The sequence below is a fragment of the Rhinoderma darwinii genome, chromosome 4, assembly GCF_050947455.1.
Source record: "Rhinoderma darwinii isolate aRhiDar2 chromosome 4, aRhiDar2.hap1, whole genome shotgun sequence".
NCBI classification, from domain to species: domain Eukaryota; kingdom Metazoa; phylum Chordata; class Amphibia; order Anura; family Rhinodermatidae; genus Rhinoderma; species Rhinoderma darwinii.
This window is the reverse complement of record NC_134690.1, coordinates 375,134,200-375,148,174: the sequence shown is the minus strand read 5'-3', so window position 1 is coordinate 375,148,174 and position 13,975 is coordinate 375,134,200. Positions and strand designations below refer to the sequence as shown.

Below are 13,975 nucleotides of genomic sequence, written 5' to 3'. Positions count from 1 at the left end.
TCTTAGTCGTAGGCCTCTTGGAATCATGTCCTTTGAGACATAATTTTTTAAGGTGGTGAGGTCCCACCATATTTTTGCCTGTTGTGCCAAGTGTTTTTCCAGGCTATGGAAGAGATCTTCCAGATCTTGGTTCTTTTCAATAACCTTTCCATTGTTACCGAAGACTTTTTCAGCTAATTCTGCTCTGGTTAGCTGTGCCTCGTGTGCCATGTTTGAAATTTTTGGACTTTATTCAGATCCTGTTGCATGGACTAGATAGCTCTCCAATTGTTTGAGGAATAGTGGGTTAAAATCAATACAGATAGGGTTTTAGCCAGCATGTAGGAATTAAGTATCCGTTGTAGGTATTTGTTATTTCCTATAAACGTTGTATATAGCAGACTTATATATGGACACCTTTTTTGCACACTGATTAAATGCAGGAAAATAATGTATACAAATTAGAGATGGATTCCTTTTTGTCCTAAATAGGATATTTCAGATGTGAGCACGTGAGGAAAGCAGAGCATATTGTAGAAAAAGAAATGGGGGGAGGAATCCTCCAGCTCACCTGACACGTATGTTTTGTGTCGCTGACATCGCACGGATCCTCGTGTCGGCACACGATGTATAATAGCAAAAAAGGTAACAGAAAAATGGATCCAGCGCTGATTGGAATAAAACGGAAACTATTTCCAAGTTTTACTAGTCTTCTATTTAAAAAGGTCCAAAGGTATGGAGTCCTAGTGTGCAGGAAGGAATATCGATCTAGTGATGGAGCCTACGCGTTTCAGAAGTGTCAAACGTGCTTAATCATGGCTGTTGATGATTTGAAACTGAAGCCTTGGCTCTTATATATGTTGTTCCGGTGGAGCAGCTGAGTTTTGATTGCGTTCCAGGACATGGGGAGTCCCTGGAACACACCAGTTCCATAATCAGCGGTGAGCATCACATTAAATACTTCCAACGTAAATCCCACCACTTCCGGTTTGCGTTCCAGGGACTCCCCATGTCCTGGAACGCAATCAAAACTCAGCTGCTCCACCGGAACAACATATATAAGAGCCAAGGCTTCAGTTTCAAATCATCAACAGCCATGATTAAGGACGTTTGACACGTCTGAAACGCGTAGGCTCCATCACTGGATCGATATTCCTTCCTGCACACTAGGACTCCATACCTTTGGACCTTTTTAAATAGAAGACTAGTAAAACGTGGAAATAGTTTCCGTTTTATTCCAATCAGCGCTGAATCCATTTTTCTGTTACCTTTTGCTATATAAAAAGTTACTATAGTACTGCTGCATTTTCCCCATAATTGTACCACAATATCGGCACATCCCATCTTCTGCAAAATCTTGACTTCAAAAGGGTTAAATAATTTTTAATTAACAAATTCTAATCCATCATCCAGGCCCCAGCTTGAAGAGTTTTCCGAAATGTTCTGTATATTTAAATAACCTACAAACCCATTAGAAAAAGACTTGACCCTAATCTGGCCCGCAAACTACATTAAAAGTTACAACAAGCTATTAAGATTTACTCTACAAAAATTAGTCCCTAGAAAACGGATTTCAGTTAAAAGCTGTCTCAAGGAACTCACGTAGAATCACAATAAATTGTAACTCCAGAGTCTGACGATGGTGTTTGTTATTCAGTTCACACTCCGCTCTGCCCTAAATAACAAAACTCAGCTTTGAAAACCGGCCACTAGCAGTCGATAGATTTCGGCAATCATACCTAATGGTGAAAAAACAAACAAGAACAATGATACTCTGTGACAAGTGTTGAACAAATGAGACCTGAACTAATTTGATTTCTCCGGTTAAAAATCATTCCGGCCGCAATATGGGTTATCAATACACAATACAACTGCAAAAAAAGACTCTGATGACTTGACAGCTTAGGTCCTCGAGAACTAGAGCAAAAATTAACAGCACAAAATCATCTAAATGGTCTTTATTTAGGAGGCATGTTGACCAACTATAAAAAGCACAAAAGACAACAACGTGGTTAGCCTACTTATCTATTTTTATTAAGTAATTTGCTGTAAACCAAACAAAACCCGCTAATGATGTGCAGGGATTTTTGGAAGACATGCTCCAGTTGATACACTGTAAAACGCTATACAATAAACCTTAAGCAGTGCTTCATTGCAAACCTCATGCATAATTTATAAGGGACCTGCCAGAGAATACGCTGGCTATTATCCAGGCGTACGTGTTCACATGTGCAACCAAGGACTTGGATGAATTCCTGCCTCAAGCAATTTCAAATCATCCACAGTCTGACCACAGAAACATTAACTATAATAGGTTAGCTATAATGCAAATGCTTTCATTAGATAGGGTGATCTCGCTTCTCTGCTTGCTTTTAAAAACCTGCACTTTTTAGGTAGAGCGGATGTATTCAGCATAAACGTTTTTTGACATAAATGTGGGACGAAAAAGACTAAAATAACTCAATACATTTTTCGTAAAAGAAGCCAAGTTGATTTATTATTTTCTGTTCCTTATATGGCGGCAACATATTCCGCAGCACTGTACAGAGTTGGTCATCACTCACATCAACCTCTGTCCCCAATGGGCTTCACAATCTATTTTCCCTATCTCAGATACACACTGAGACAAATTTAACTACAGGATCAGTATATTTTTGGAGGAAACCCACATAAACTCCATGCAGATGCTATCTTTAGGGCTCATTCAGCGTTAAAACAACGGCCGTCACTCATGTACTCACTCATGGACTCATGACCGTTGTTTCAGCGTAGCGCGTGAATTGTGAAAAGTTAGGACATGTCCTATTTTTTTTGCACTGCACGCATCACTCCATAGACTCTAGTCTATGGGGGATGCGTGATAACACATCCCGCACGGCTGCACCACCGAGGTTGGCTACGTTCATCTGAATGTAGAATTAATCAAATTCAAACCCAGGACTTCAGTGCTGCAAGCCAAGAGTACTATCATTTGAGATATAAACCATGTGTTAAAGGGTTGTCCAATCAGAAGAAATTGATTGTCTATCCTCGGGATACACCATCAAAATCGGATTGGTGGTGGTCTGACTCCCGGCACCCCCGCCAATCAGTACAAGCGCTGCTTCCCCTTCATTACGGTCACTGTTCGTACAGTGAATCGCTGACACCCTTGTAGTGGTGGGTTACGGTATTACAGCCTTCTCCCTTTCACTTCAACAGGAGAAAGCTGTAATACTGTGAACCAACTACAAGTGTGTTGGCGATCCACAATACGAGAAGATAAGGAATGAAGGGGAAGCAGCACTCGTACGAGCGCCACGGCCCCTTCAAAACAGCTAATTGGTGCGGGTGCCAGTAGACAGACCCCCACCAATTGGAAATTGATGGAATATCCTGAGGCTAGGCATCAGTTTCCTGACTGGACAACCCCTTTTGCTGCACGTAAACCAACTGCACTATTATGATGTACATAGAAATGCAGCCTCAAAAACAAACGACGCTCTGCTACATAATAATCCTTATCTATATTGCGCCAACATATTTCTCAGGGTTTTACAAATAATCAAAACAAATGAACAAACAACGCGACAAAAGGAGAAGTCTCTGCCCATAAGAGCTTGCAATCTAAATCTTTACGCTAGTCAATGCAAACAACAAAACCAGTCTCTGATTTAACCTCTATCCTGATGCGATCCCAATTTATAACAAAGAAATAGAAGAAAACGCATCGAGTGGCTGTGATACTATTAAATAAAAAGTGAAAACCTTTCCGTAAAAAAAAGAAAAAAATATGTGACTAGGAAGCTTACAAGAGAAAAGCATTTCTAACTTCTCAATTCCTGCCAAGCTAAAGACAATCTGGTGCGGTAGCGGTAAAAAATAAATAAAAAAAAGTAGTGTCAATTTAGCATTGGCTTCATTCAATTACAGCATCATGTCAAGTTCCAAAGACAGGGAGAGTTGATAACTGCTACCGGAAAGAGCAGGAACTGGAATGCAATTATGTTTTACAACGCTGCTCAACAGCAGAGCTTCCCCAAGGAATATTTAGGTAGATCATTTATCACTTTTGAGACCCAGAGAGTGTATAGATGATGGTCTTCACTGAAAGTAATACATTCTTGTTTACTTTTAAAAGTCTACATTGTTCAGGAACTTTGAAGTAAAGGAAAGTTTTTAAAAGGGACTTTTGGTCGATGATAGAAATGGCCGACGTATGCCACTGTATGGCATACGTCTGAGGTATTCAATACATCGTGGAATACATATACTGTCGACGTATAGCCCCGATGCAATGTGAACAAAGCCTTAACAGAGACCGCTGCCGGAGGTGAATACAGCACAGTTGTTGATGGACAGGAGCTTTGTTCTTACTCTGTCCTGCAGGTGGAGTCTGTGACCGCTTCTACAGGGAGAGATGGAGTTGGATACAGTCAGTGACAACATCCAGCTCCATGGATACAGTCAGTGACAACATCCAGCTCCATGGATACAGTCAGTGACAACATCCAGCTCCATGCATTCAGCACCAAGTGCAAACAGCCAGCTGTAGAATGCATGATGGCAGAAAGCAGAACCCCAGTCTCCAGGAGATTTCCTAGTTTCCATGGCTTCTTTACTTTGTCCAGCTCTTCAATATACAATGAAAGGTTAAGTCTGGTTGGATAGCAGAGCCATTTCTTCAAGTTTTATTTAATCAGGAGAGCACTCTAAATTCCTATGTGCGTTTATATAGACATATAAAATATAAGCTCTCTGTACCATAAATAACTTGTTCCAGAGTGGTTCTACCTCCAATACACATCTACTCACCTGATGCATTAATATTACAATTGTTTAAAGTCAATTTCTGAAAACCAGTTTATGCTCAAGATTTACCTGCTCAAATCAAGACTTGGCGACCCTCCAGTTCTGATATTGGGAGTGGATTCGTTTTCTTCCTGCAGGTAAGCCTAGGTACTAGTGCACAGACGGTCCATGCCAGCCTCATGCAGCAAGCAGTTACTTTATTATGCATGGAGTCAGGCTGCGTAGCAGAAAGCTTAGGTGCACAATAACACGGGTACTACGGGATTCCCTGCAGGGAAATGGCGACCACCACCACGTTCTTGGAAATAAAAAAAGTTCTGTCCTTAAAAGGGGTTTTCCCACAATGAACACTTGCCACCTAACCATAGGATAGGAGATAAATGTATAATCACTGGGCTCCCACCAACCTCTGGAACGTCAGAATGCCAGAAACAGCGGAGTGCTGTACTCGGATGTCTCTGTCGGCCCCACAGACATTCAATGCAGTGGCAATGGATATGGGCGACCGCTGCACCATTCAGTCGGGACCCCCATTCTAGAGCTCAGTGGGGCACCCAGCGATTATACATTTATGCCCTATTCTGTGGATAGGTGATAAATGTTAAATGTAGGAATTGAAATTGATGGCATATAAGCCATCCCTTTCTAATTGGTGGGGGTCAGGGTGCTAGAACCCCCACAATCCTCAGAATGAATGAGGTTCCCTGCACAGCAAGAGGACAGGAGCGCCGCTATGTGGAGTAAAACTGTGAAAACCATATCCATGTTTATCAGATCAAGATTTTTGCATAAATTATTTCACGATAACTTTGTAGTTAAAACTGCTATGTATGTAGTATATCCATAGCACATATGGAAGTTTATATGGGGCCAAAATGCAGAGAAGGCATACCATCTCTACCACATGGCAAAGCTAAACCAACTGGCCTATATAGAATACGTGTGGACCAAGGGCATCAGGCAATGTGGCCCAACAGCTGAGAAAGTAGGAGTACAAAGTTAAAGGAGTCTCACAGGCGGTCAGTACTTTGTGAACAATGTGCTACTGCTTCTGGAAAGGGAGAGAAGTGAAGATGCAATGGATAATGGAATGAGAAGTGCCCGACATGCCAAATGGAGGAAAGACATGTCATCAATCGCTGTGGTCATGGCAGAATGGGCCCCATGGATAAGGTTTACTGTGTTTCTGTGCCAGGAATGCAGTGCTGCAAAAGATGACAAACTTGTACACTGAAGCAAAAAAATAAAATATATATACACACACACCTAGAGTATATTATAGTACACCACATACGTACCCTCTTTGAATAACCATACACATTGGGGTTTTACATCCAAAGAGTGGACACTCCTGAGCTTCTGGGCTATAGCCTCCAGACAACAACATATCCAGGCACTGCCTGTGTCCTCCATAAATTGTAGAATACACTGGACTCACTTGATCTTTTGCAGTGCTGCATACAGAACCTGTGACCGTCATAAGCATTTCCAGAATCCTAAAAATAAATTTTCAGTAGATGTGGAGAACATAATGATCAGTATACTATAGATAGTGGACCTCATATATGGAGCTCAGCAAACACGCCAGATTCATACGTATGAGCCCCCACAGTCTACATACATTAAACACATTTATAAATATGCAGAAATGGCTGAAACATACAACTTTGGTCACATCAACAACAATCTATATATTTTGTTGGTCAGGTGCACTGTTTAAATCAATTCCATTTATAAAGTTGCTTCATTTTAGCTGCATTGAAACAATAAAAAATATATGTTGTTGTGAAGCTGGAAATCGCCTTCAAATTCTGTCTATTACCAAAGATCTCAGCTAGAGGGTCATATCTATTTCCATATACATCTCCACAAAGTTTGCTATACGGAAGTGATCTCATAGGACAGATCTCTGTATACGTATCATGTCCATATAAAGTTCCATAGACTGTAAATAAGAACTAGTCCTCTCCACCAATCTCTGACATTTTATACAGTCTATATTAGAAAGTTAAAGTTAAGATTCTGTAAACCTACAAAATCCATTTGAAATGGAGAAAATGATATATTTCCTACGTCATACTGATGTGGCAAGTTAATGATCGTTCTCATTTAGTCTGGTGTTTGCATTACCCCGATTTTTATTAGCTCATCTGTGCAACCTAAATGCATTTTGTAGATCTCCTTGCCAAAAATTAAAATCAAATCCTTCTATCATTAAATACCTATTACCATCTTACAACACATTCACCCATTACTACACCCCAAATGATTCAGATCTATTAACAGATATTTAGTCGGAATGTAGTAGAAATTAAAATTTTACAGCAAACAATCAAAATTTCTAATTACCTTATGCGATTACTAAACTCTTTAATTAAACCCAAATATTAGACAACTTACTTGCTCCGGCCCATTTGTGCAGCTGCGTGTATTGGCAATTGCCAGCCATCATCATTGCAGTAAAGATTTGGATCGGCTCCCGTAGACAGTAACAGCTCTGCACATTTCTCGTGGCCTTCCTGAGCTGCGATGAATAATGGAGTCGCCTTGTCCTTGGCTTGGCAGTTGACATCAGCACCTGACACATTATACAGCTTTTAATAGAAAGGCATTTGGAAATCTTTTCCGAAAAATTAGCTTGATGAACAAATATTGCAGTTTTAATGAAGCCGCCATGCTTAGCATATGGCAACATCAATTTTATTTTCACTTAAAGCAGACTTTATTCACTAAACTGCAAAATACTCAGAAGCTATAGACAAGCATAATAACGAAGTAATTAATGCCACAAGGATCCACAACGTAACGTAGAGCTAAAGGGACAGTAATGGCTTCATTTTTTAAACTTGAGGTTTTATAGAATAATACAGAAATGCAGATAATGATCTATAAAAACATATTTATACACACAGTCTCCTGCAAAAGTTTTGGATTCCTTCTGTTCTGGATCTAAAGAAGATCGGGGATGCATAGTATGGGGACAGGTCCACTGTACTATTAGTCAAAATGGCACCAAAAATATTGTGTTTGACTAATAGAAGCGGTCAAAGACTATAGCGGACTCCTAGCTAATGGAGCGGCGGTAGTGCATGTGTACTGCCTTTCCATTTAAGGTCTATGGTGCGGATGGAAACAGCCTAGAGCCGAACTTGGCCCCATAGATCAGGGGCTTCCCAACTGGTGGACAGTGATCCAAACCCGGACTGCGGATTCCAGTTGTTCGGACCAGTGGCGTTGCTAGCAAAAGAGGCCATCAGATTCCTGCTCCACCATTCACTAGGCTACTGGACACGTTAGGCCTGCAGTCTATAAGATGCCGGGATAGGATCCCTGCACAGGCTGGCACGATGATGTCACTGCTTCACGCCGTCTTACACGAGGGTCCCGTCTCGGCGTGTCAGACTACAGGCCTAACGTGGCTGAAGCGGCCTGAGCAGCTCCGTTCATTTTGGGACTGGGGCTAGGTCAGTACAAGTTTGTTTTATTGGTTTGTGGGGGCACTATCTACAAAGGGCACTGTGTGTGGCACTCTACAGTGGTAACTCTGTGGCACTCTCTACAAGGGGAATTGTGTGGCACTCACTACAAGGGGCATTGTGTGGGATTGCCTATGCAAATCCGACCCATATAAATAAAGCCTTACTGTTGGTGCTCAGCTTGGACCCTCACCTGACGTCAGACCCAGGTAAAATGGACCTTCCCTATAAATAGTGGAGTTCCTGGGACCCACGTTCTAGTGATCGGTTGGGGACCCAGTGGTGGGGCCCCCAGCGATTATACAATTATCACCTATCCCGTGGATGGGTGATAAATGTTTTCAGTGGAAAAACCCTGTTTAAATAGCCATACATGTAATATATAGATGGACCTGGTCATCTTAAGCCATTGCTTGCTAGCAGCTCTCCACCCTGGATCATAGAGGAGAAAGGGTTCCGAGAGGGAGACAATCCCAATCTTCTATGATATTCAAATGCCCTAATAGGACTAACGGAAAGGGGTTGTCCAGATGAGACAAGCCCAATAATAAATTCTATCATCGTTTAAGACTCTCAGGGTGTTGTGTTTACACTCAACAGCCAGGGACTTCTCTAAGCAGCTGATTGAGGATCTGCCAATGAAGTGAACTCTTTAGGGATCTAGGGTAAAAGACAAAATAAATAAATAAGGCACTTGTCTAAAAACTTAGGAGCCAAATTATATTTTTGGTAGCCAAATTATGACATATAAAATAAAGATGCATGTACACTAGATTGTGGACTGACTTACCAAAGTATTTACAGGAAACAATGTGCTCTACGTTCTTGTTACCTGCAGCCGCCACAAGAGGAGGAGCTTACGGTTATACAATGGAATCAATAATAAGGCAGAATGTTCTCAGCTCCTATGCTCTCTCTAGTGGCAGGTGAGGGCAGAAAGAATGTTTTTTTTATCTAGGACTATCTAGCAGGGCACCAGGCTAAATAAAAAATCCTTTGGGCACCTTTAGCTTCTAAGCCTAAAATTTAGGTGTCAAATTATATTTTTGGATCTTATTTGCAACCTTTTTAGTTGCCATCTGGAACCCTGCCTTCACTCTACCAGCAATGAATGTGAATGGAGTATTTTATACCCCATTTACATACTCAGGAAGACATTTGTGCGGAAAAATTAACGCTCTGCGGATTTTAAAATCCACAGCATGATCATTATTGCAGCAGATTTTGTGCTGAAATGCCATGGATTAGTTCCATTGAATTACATCGGGGGTTAATCTGGGTGCAAGCCAATCTGCTGCAAAAATCACAAGTGGATTTCTGCAACGGATTGTCTAACATAGAAAAAAAATCCACAGTGAATTTGCCTAAGGGGAAATCAGTACCGTGTGAAAATGGCACAAGAATTGGAAGTTTAAGATTAAAGAGAGCTGCTGTGTGACCATCACCACTGTTATTAGATGGAAAGAATGAAGCAGTGGTCACTTCAATTTAACCCAAAAATAGCCGCTCAGAAGCTAAAAGGAATGGCAAGTCTACTGTAGATATGGGATATTGGAGGTTAGAGCCATCACCAATCTTGTTCATAAGCGTTGTCGGTTATTACAGCTCAGTCCCACTCACTTGAATGGAGCGAAGAGTCAATACTATGCACAGCCCATAGACAAAAACTTATTTTCTAACCTCAGATACCCCCACCCCTTTAAAGTGCGCCTTTGGTTTTTAAGGTATTTTATTAATTTTCAACAATTAAAAGGAAGGAAGTCACATTAGCGACCAACATGTCGCCTTAGTGACACAAAGGGAAGGGATTACAACATCAAGGGTAAAAAATTCAATACTATGGTGTAGTCAAGTACAGAGATGTCTTCATTAGCGAATTGAGAGTGCACCTTTAAAAAAGTAAGCTCTGCTACATCTGTAATATATGTTGTAATTAAAGAAAACAGAAATATACTTTGATTTCCCGAGTAGAGAAATGCGTGGAAATATGAGATTGCAGAGCTCCTGCTGGGGATATGGTTTATGCTTGCCGAAATCTAATATAGAGGAAAATGTCCCATGGGCATATAATACACCCCATACTGGTTCTTCATGAAGTCTGCAACGCTGCATGTGGTTTGGTGTCATCAGCACAATTACTGGTGTGTGAAAGGATTTCTCCTCTAATATAAGTCCTTCTTATTAATAAAAGTTGCAGGTATACGGTAAAGGGATAACATAAAAAAAAAAACAGGGGTTTAGGAAAATCCAAATCCTACGAGAATCCAGCACAATGCAGTATGTGCGCAGCAGCATTATAATGTGGAGAAATCAGCTCTTTTTAATCTCCTGATGAATGATGGATGATCTACGCAGAACCAGCATGTGCAGCATATGTGGAGGGGTATGACTACAAGTATGATTGAAAGGAGCTTCAGCAGCAGGTCTGCATCTGGAAGAGCTAATGCAAGCCTACAGAAATTGAATTATGCTGTCTGCATTCAAATATGAATAGCTTCAATAAGTGATGATGCATTGTACAGAAATCTCAGGGAAGGCACGTTATTTTGCACTATAAGAAGATACACCTATGTCAATTACCAGTCCTGGAAATGAAAGCTTGCAAATCCCAGAAAGAAAATCCACAATACAAAAAGCCACTGAATAGAACATTTTGTTGCAAGGATTAAGTAGCATATCTTGAAGCTCCTGGGTCCTAAAGCAAAATCTATGAAAAAGACCCCACCTAACATGTGACATTTAGGCACCAGGGCCCAGGTGCGACTGCTACCTCTGTACCCCCTATAACTATGCCCAAGCAGGAATTTCAAAGCTATGGTCAGATTTATTTATATAGTTGTATAAAAAAAAAATGTGGGCACCCTTTATCAAATGACGTGTTGTATTGTCAATGGCTGCAGGGGGACGTCAGAGGTTGAAGCGGCACTATGCTCTTCGATCCTAAATCTGAACTTTTACAAGGGGTTGCCCAGAGATCGAAAAGTTGCTCCATTGAATTACATATCAAAAATAAATAATATTTGCACATACGATTTACTAAAAAGAAGCAGTAAAAAGTTCTAACCCTGTTGCCACGCTACACTTAGGCTTTGGTTTTTAACTCTTTTCCGTGCCAATATCCTCATGTAGTTCAATCTCTTCTAGGAAGAGCATACATAGATTGTCCCCGCTCTGTGCACATCACTGCCGCCTTCTGTGTGCAGCGAGACGGCGCCGGAGTATTCTCGCTGCACAAGAGCGGGTAGGTGCAGTTCAACGCACAGCTCACACAGGGTGATCTTGGAAAATTTGAAGGCGATGTACAGCTTTTTTTTTTTTTTTAAAAACAAAATATAAAAAACAGTGTTGCGCAACTTTCTAAATACTTATTAAAAATTATTTTTACTTTTTGGGATACAGCTGCTTTGTATCCTGTATACAGAGCAGCTGTATCTAGTGCTGAAACCTGAATCCATCAGGCCAGTGGCACTGACGGGTTCATAACTTAGATGTGATCAAAAACAGCAGAAGTGTTCTCCACACATGAATGGGCTCAGGATGCTTTACTGTTGGAATGACACAGGACTCTAGTAGCGCTCACCTTTTCTTCTCCGGACAATCATTCTTCTAGGTATCCCAAACAATCTGAAGGGGGGCTTCATCAGAGAAAATAACTTTACCCCAGTCCTCTGCAGTCCAATCCTTGTACTTCCTCAATCTCAGTCTCAGTCTGTCCAATCCTAGTACTTCCTCAATCTCAGTCTGTCCTCGATATTTTTCTTGGAGAGAAGTTGCTTCTTTGCCCTTCTTGATACCAGGCCAGCCTCCAAAAGCTTTTGCTTCACTGTGCGTGCAGGTGCACTGACACCTGCCTGCTGCCATTCTTGAGCAAGCTCTGCACTGTTGTGTTGTACCGATCCCATAGCGGAATCCTCTTTAGGAGGCGGTCCTGGCTTTTGCTGGACTTTCTTGGGCGACCTGAAGCCTTCTTTACAGCAATTGAACCTCCCTCATTGAAGTTCTTGATGATCCGATAAATTGTTGATCTAGGGGCAATCTTACAAACAGCAATTTCCCTGCCTGTAAAGCCCTTTTGATGTAAAGCTAGGATGACTGCACGTGTTTCCTTGTAGGTAACCATGGTTAACAGAAGAAGACAATGATTTTAAGCACCAACCCCCTTTAAAAGCAACAAGTCTGCTCTTATAATTTAATCAGCATGACAGAGTTATATCAGCTGCCTTGTCCTTGTTAACACTTTCTCCCGAGTGAACGAGAAGAACACTGAAATGATGGTAGCCATTCTGAAATGCAGTGGAAATGGGTAATGGAAAAGTAATAACTTTGCACTTAATTGCAATTCACTTGCTCACTCCTCATAACAATCTAGAGTTAATGCAAATTGTCACTATAAAAACTGAAGCAGCAAACTTTTTGAAAACCAGAATATGTGTCAGTCTCAAAACTTTTGGCCACGAGTGTGAATGCATTGACAGCTATGGCCAACCTCTAACAAGTCAATACTTTTTTTGTAACCCATATTTGGTCACGGTCACCTGCTCCCAACTACAAAATCTTTGTATCCCATAGAATGATAGAACATAATCGATTTAGCGTTATTTGAGGTATATGCAGACATGGCAGAATTATTGAAAAAATGTATATGACTGTCTAATTCACATGAAACTCATGCACATGCTGCAGAAACAACTTCAATCAAATATATAGAACAGATTTTCAGTTGCTGAAATTTCTGCGACAAATCTGACGTGTAAATATACCCTTACAAAAGGGGGTGCCCACATTGGACTAACCCTTTCATTAGAAGGATCTCTTCACATCAAACTGATCATAGGGTCTCACCGTTAGGACCCCGAGAAACGAGAAATTAGCTGTAATATGGGAAGTAATCCGGCAACAAGTACTCAATTCCTCTACAGGCAAAGTTATGAATTATACAGTTCCCAAGACACTCTTTGAAACTGCTTTACATTTCAATCCACGGTTAAAATGTTTTGCCTTTTGTTTTCTTATACATATAAATTTAGTGCAATGCAAAATATGTTTCCATCTTATTATGACCAGACAACCTGTATAGTTTTTCTGTACCTGTTCTACAAAAACAAAAAATTGCAAACCACTGAAATAAATTCTACCGATCAGATTCCTGCACACATACACATCAGCCTACGACATGACTATTACTGACTCCTTAGTATAGAGTTCATAAACTATATGAGGAATAGATACAGTCATAACATCATTTTGTTTCTTTACTATACAATGTACAATTTCTCTATTTTCTAAAGGCTTCATAAACGTAATACGAAGAAAATCAGCTGCCATTTGCAGCGGTGTAGATCACATTATGGGACATATTAAGTGACTTTTAAAGGAAGCCGGTAACAGTCTGTGATTTCCCCATTTTATCATCATGAATATTGTAGAGAGAAGCTGGAACATCGCTTCAGAACACGGGGATGTAAATTATATAATCAATTTGTATGCAAATATAACAGTTATCAAATAAACCCCGTTAATCTCTGGACTCGCCTCCAGTCGATGTCAAACACTTAACGTTATCTTTGTTTGCTTTCAGGCCTGGAATAATGGCGATGCACACCTGGAAGGAGGCCAGGTAGTCTCAGCAATGCTGATCAATAAAATACATAGCAATTTCTTGTGTCAACAGAATAAGACTGTGGAGGTGCAATCGTGCACAAATTGCCAAAGTGTTTATACAGAATGAG

At 40.7% G+C, this 13,975-nt stretch overlaps 1 protein-coding gene across 6 annotated transcripts in view; it reads right to left on the bottom strand.

The window, feature by feature from the left end:
* Nucleotides 1-13,975, bottom strand: part of ASB3 (ankyrin repeat and SOCS box containing 3) — a 93,640-nt gene that overhangs the window by 35,891 nt on the left and 43,774 nt on the right. For all 6 annotated transcript variants that reach the window (XR_012883259.1, XM_075863165.1, XM_075863160.1 and 3 more), the window contains exons 6-7: nt 7,171-7,348; nt 6,069-6,266 (exon numbers count right to left, since the gene is read on the bottom strand). Coding sequence is in view for 5 of the 6 variants with exons in the window: in XM_075863165.1 (XP_075719280.1) it covers nt 6,069-6,266; nt 7,171-7,348 (376 nt within the window). In the remaining variant the exon portion in view is untranslated. The remainder of the gene's footprint in view (nt 1-6,068; nt 6,267-7,170; nt 7,349-13,975) is intronic.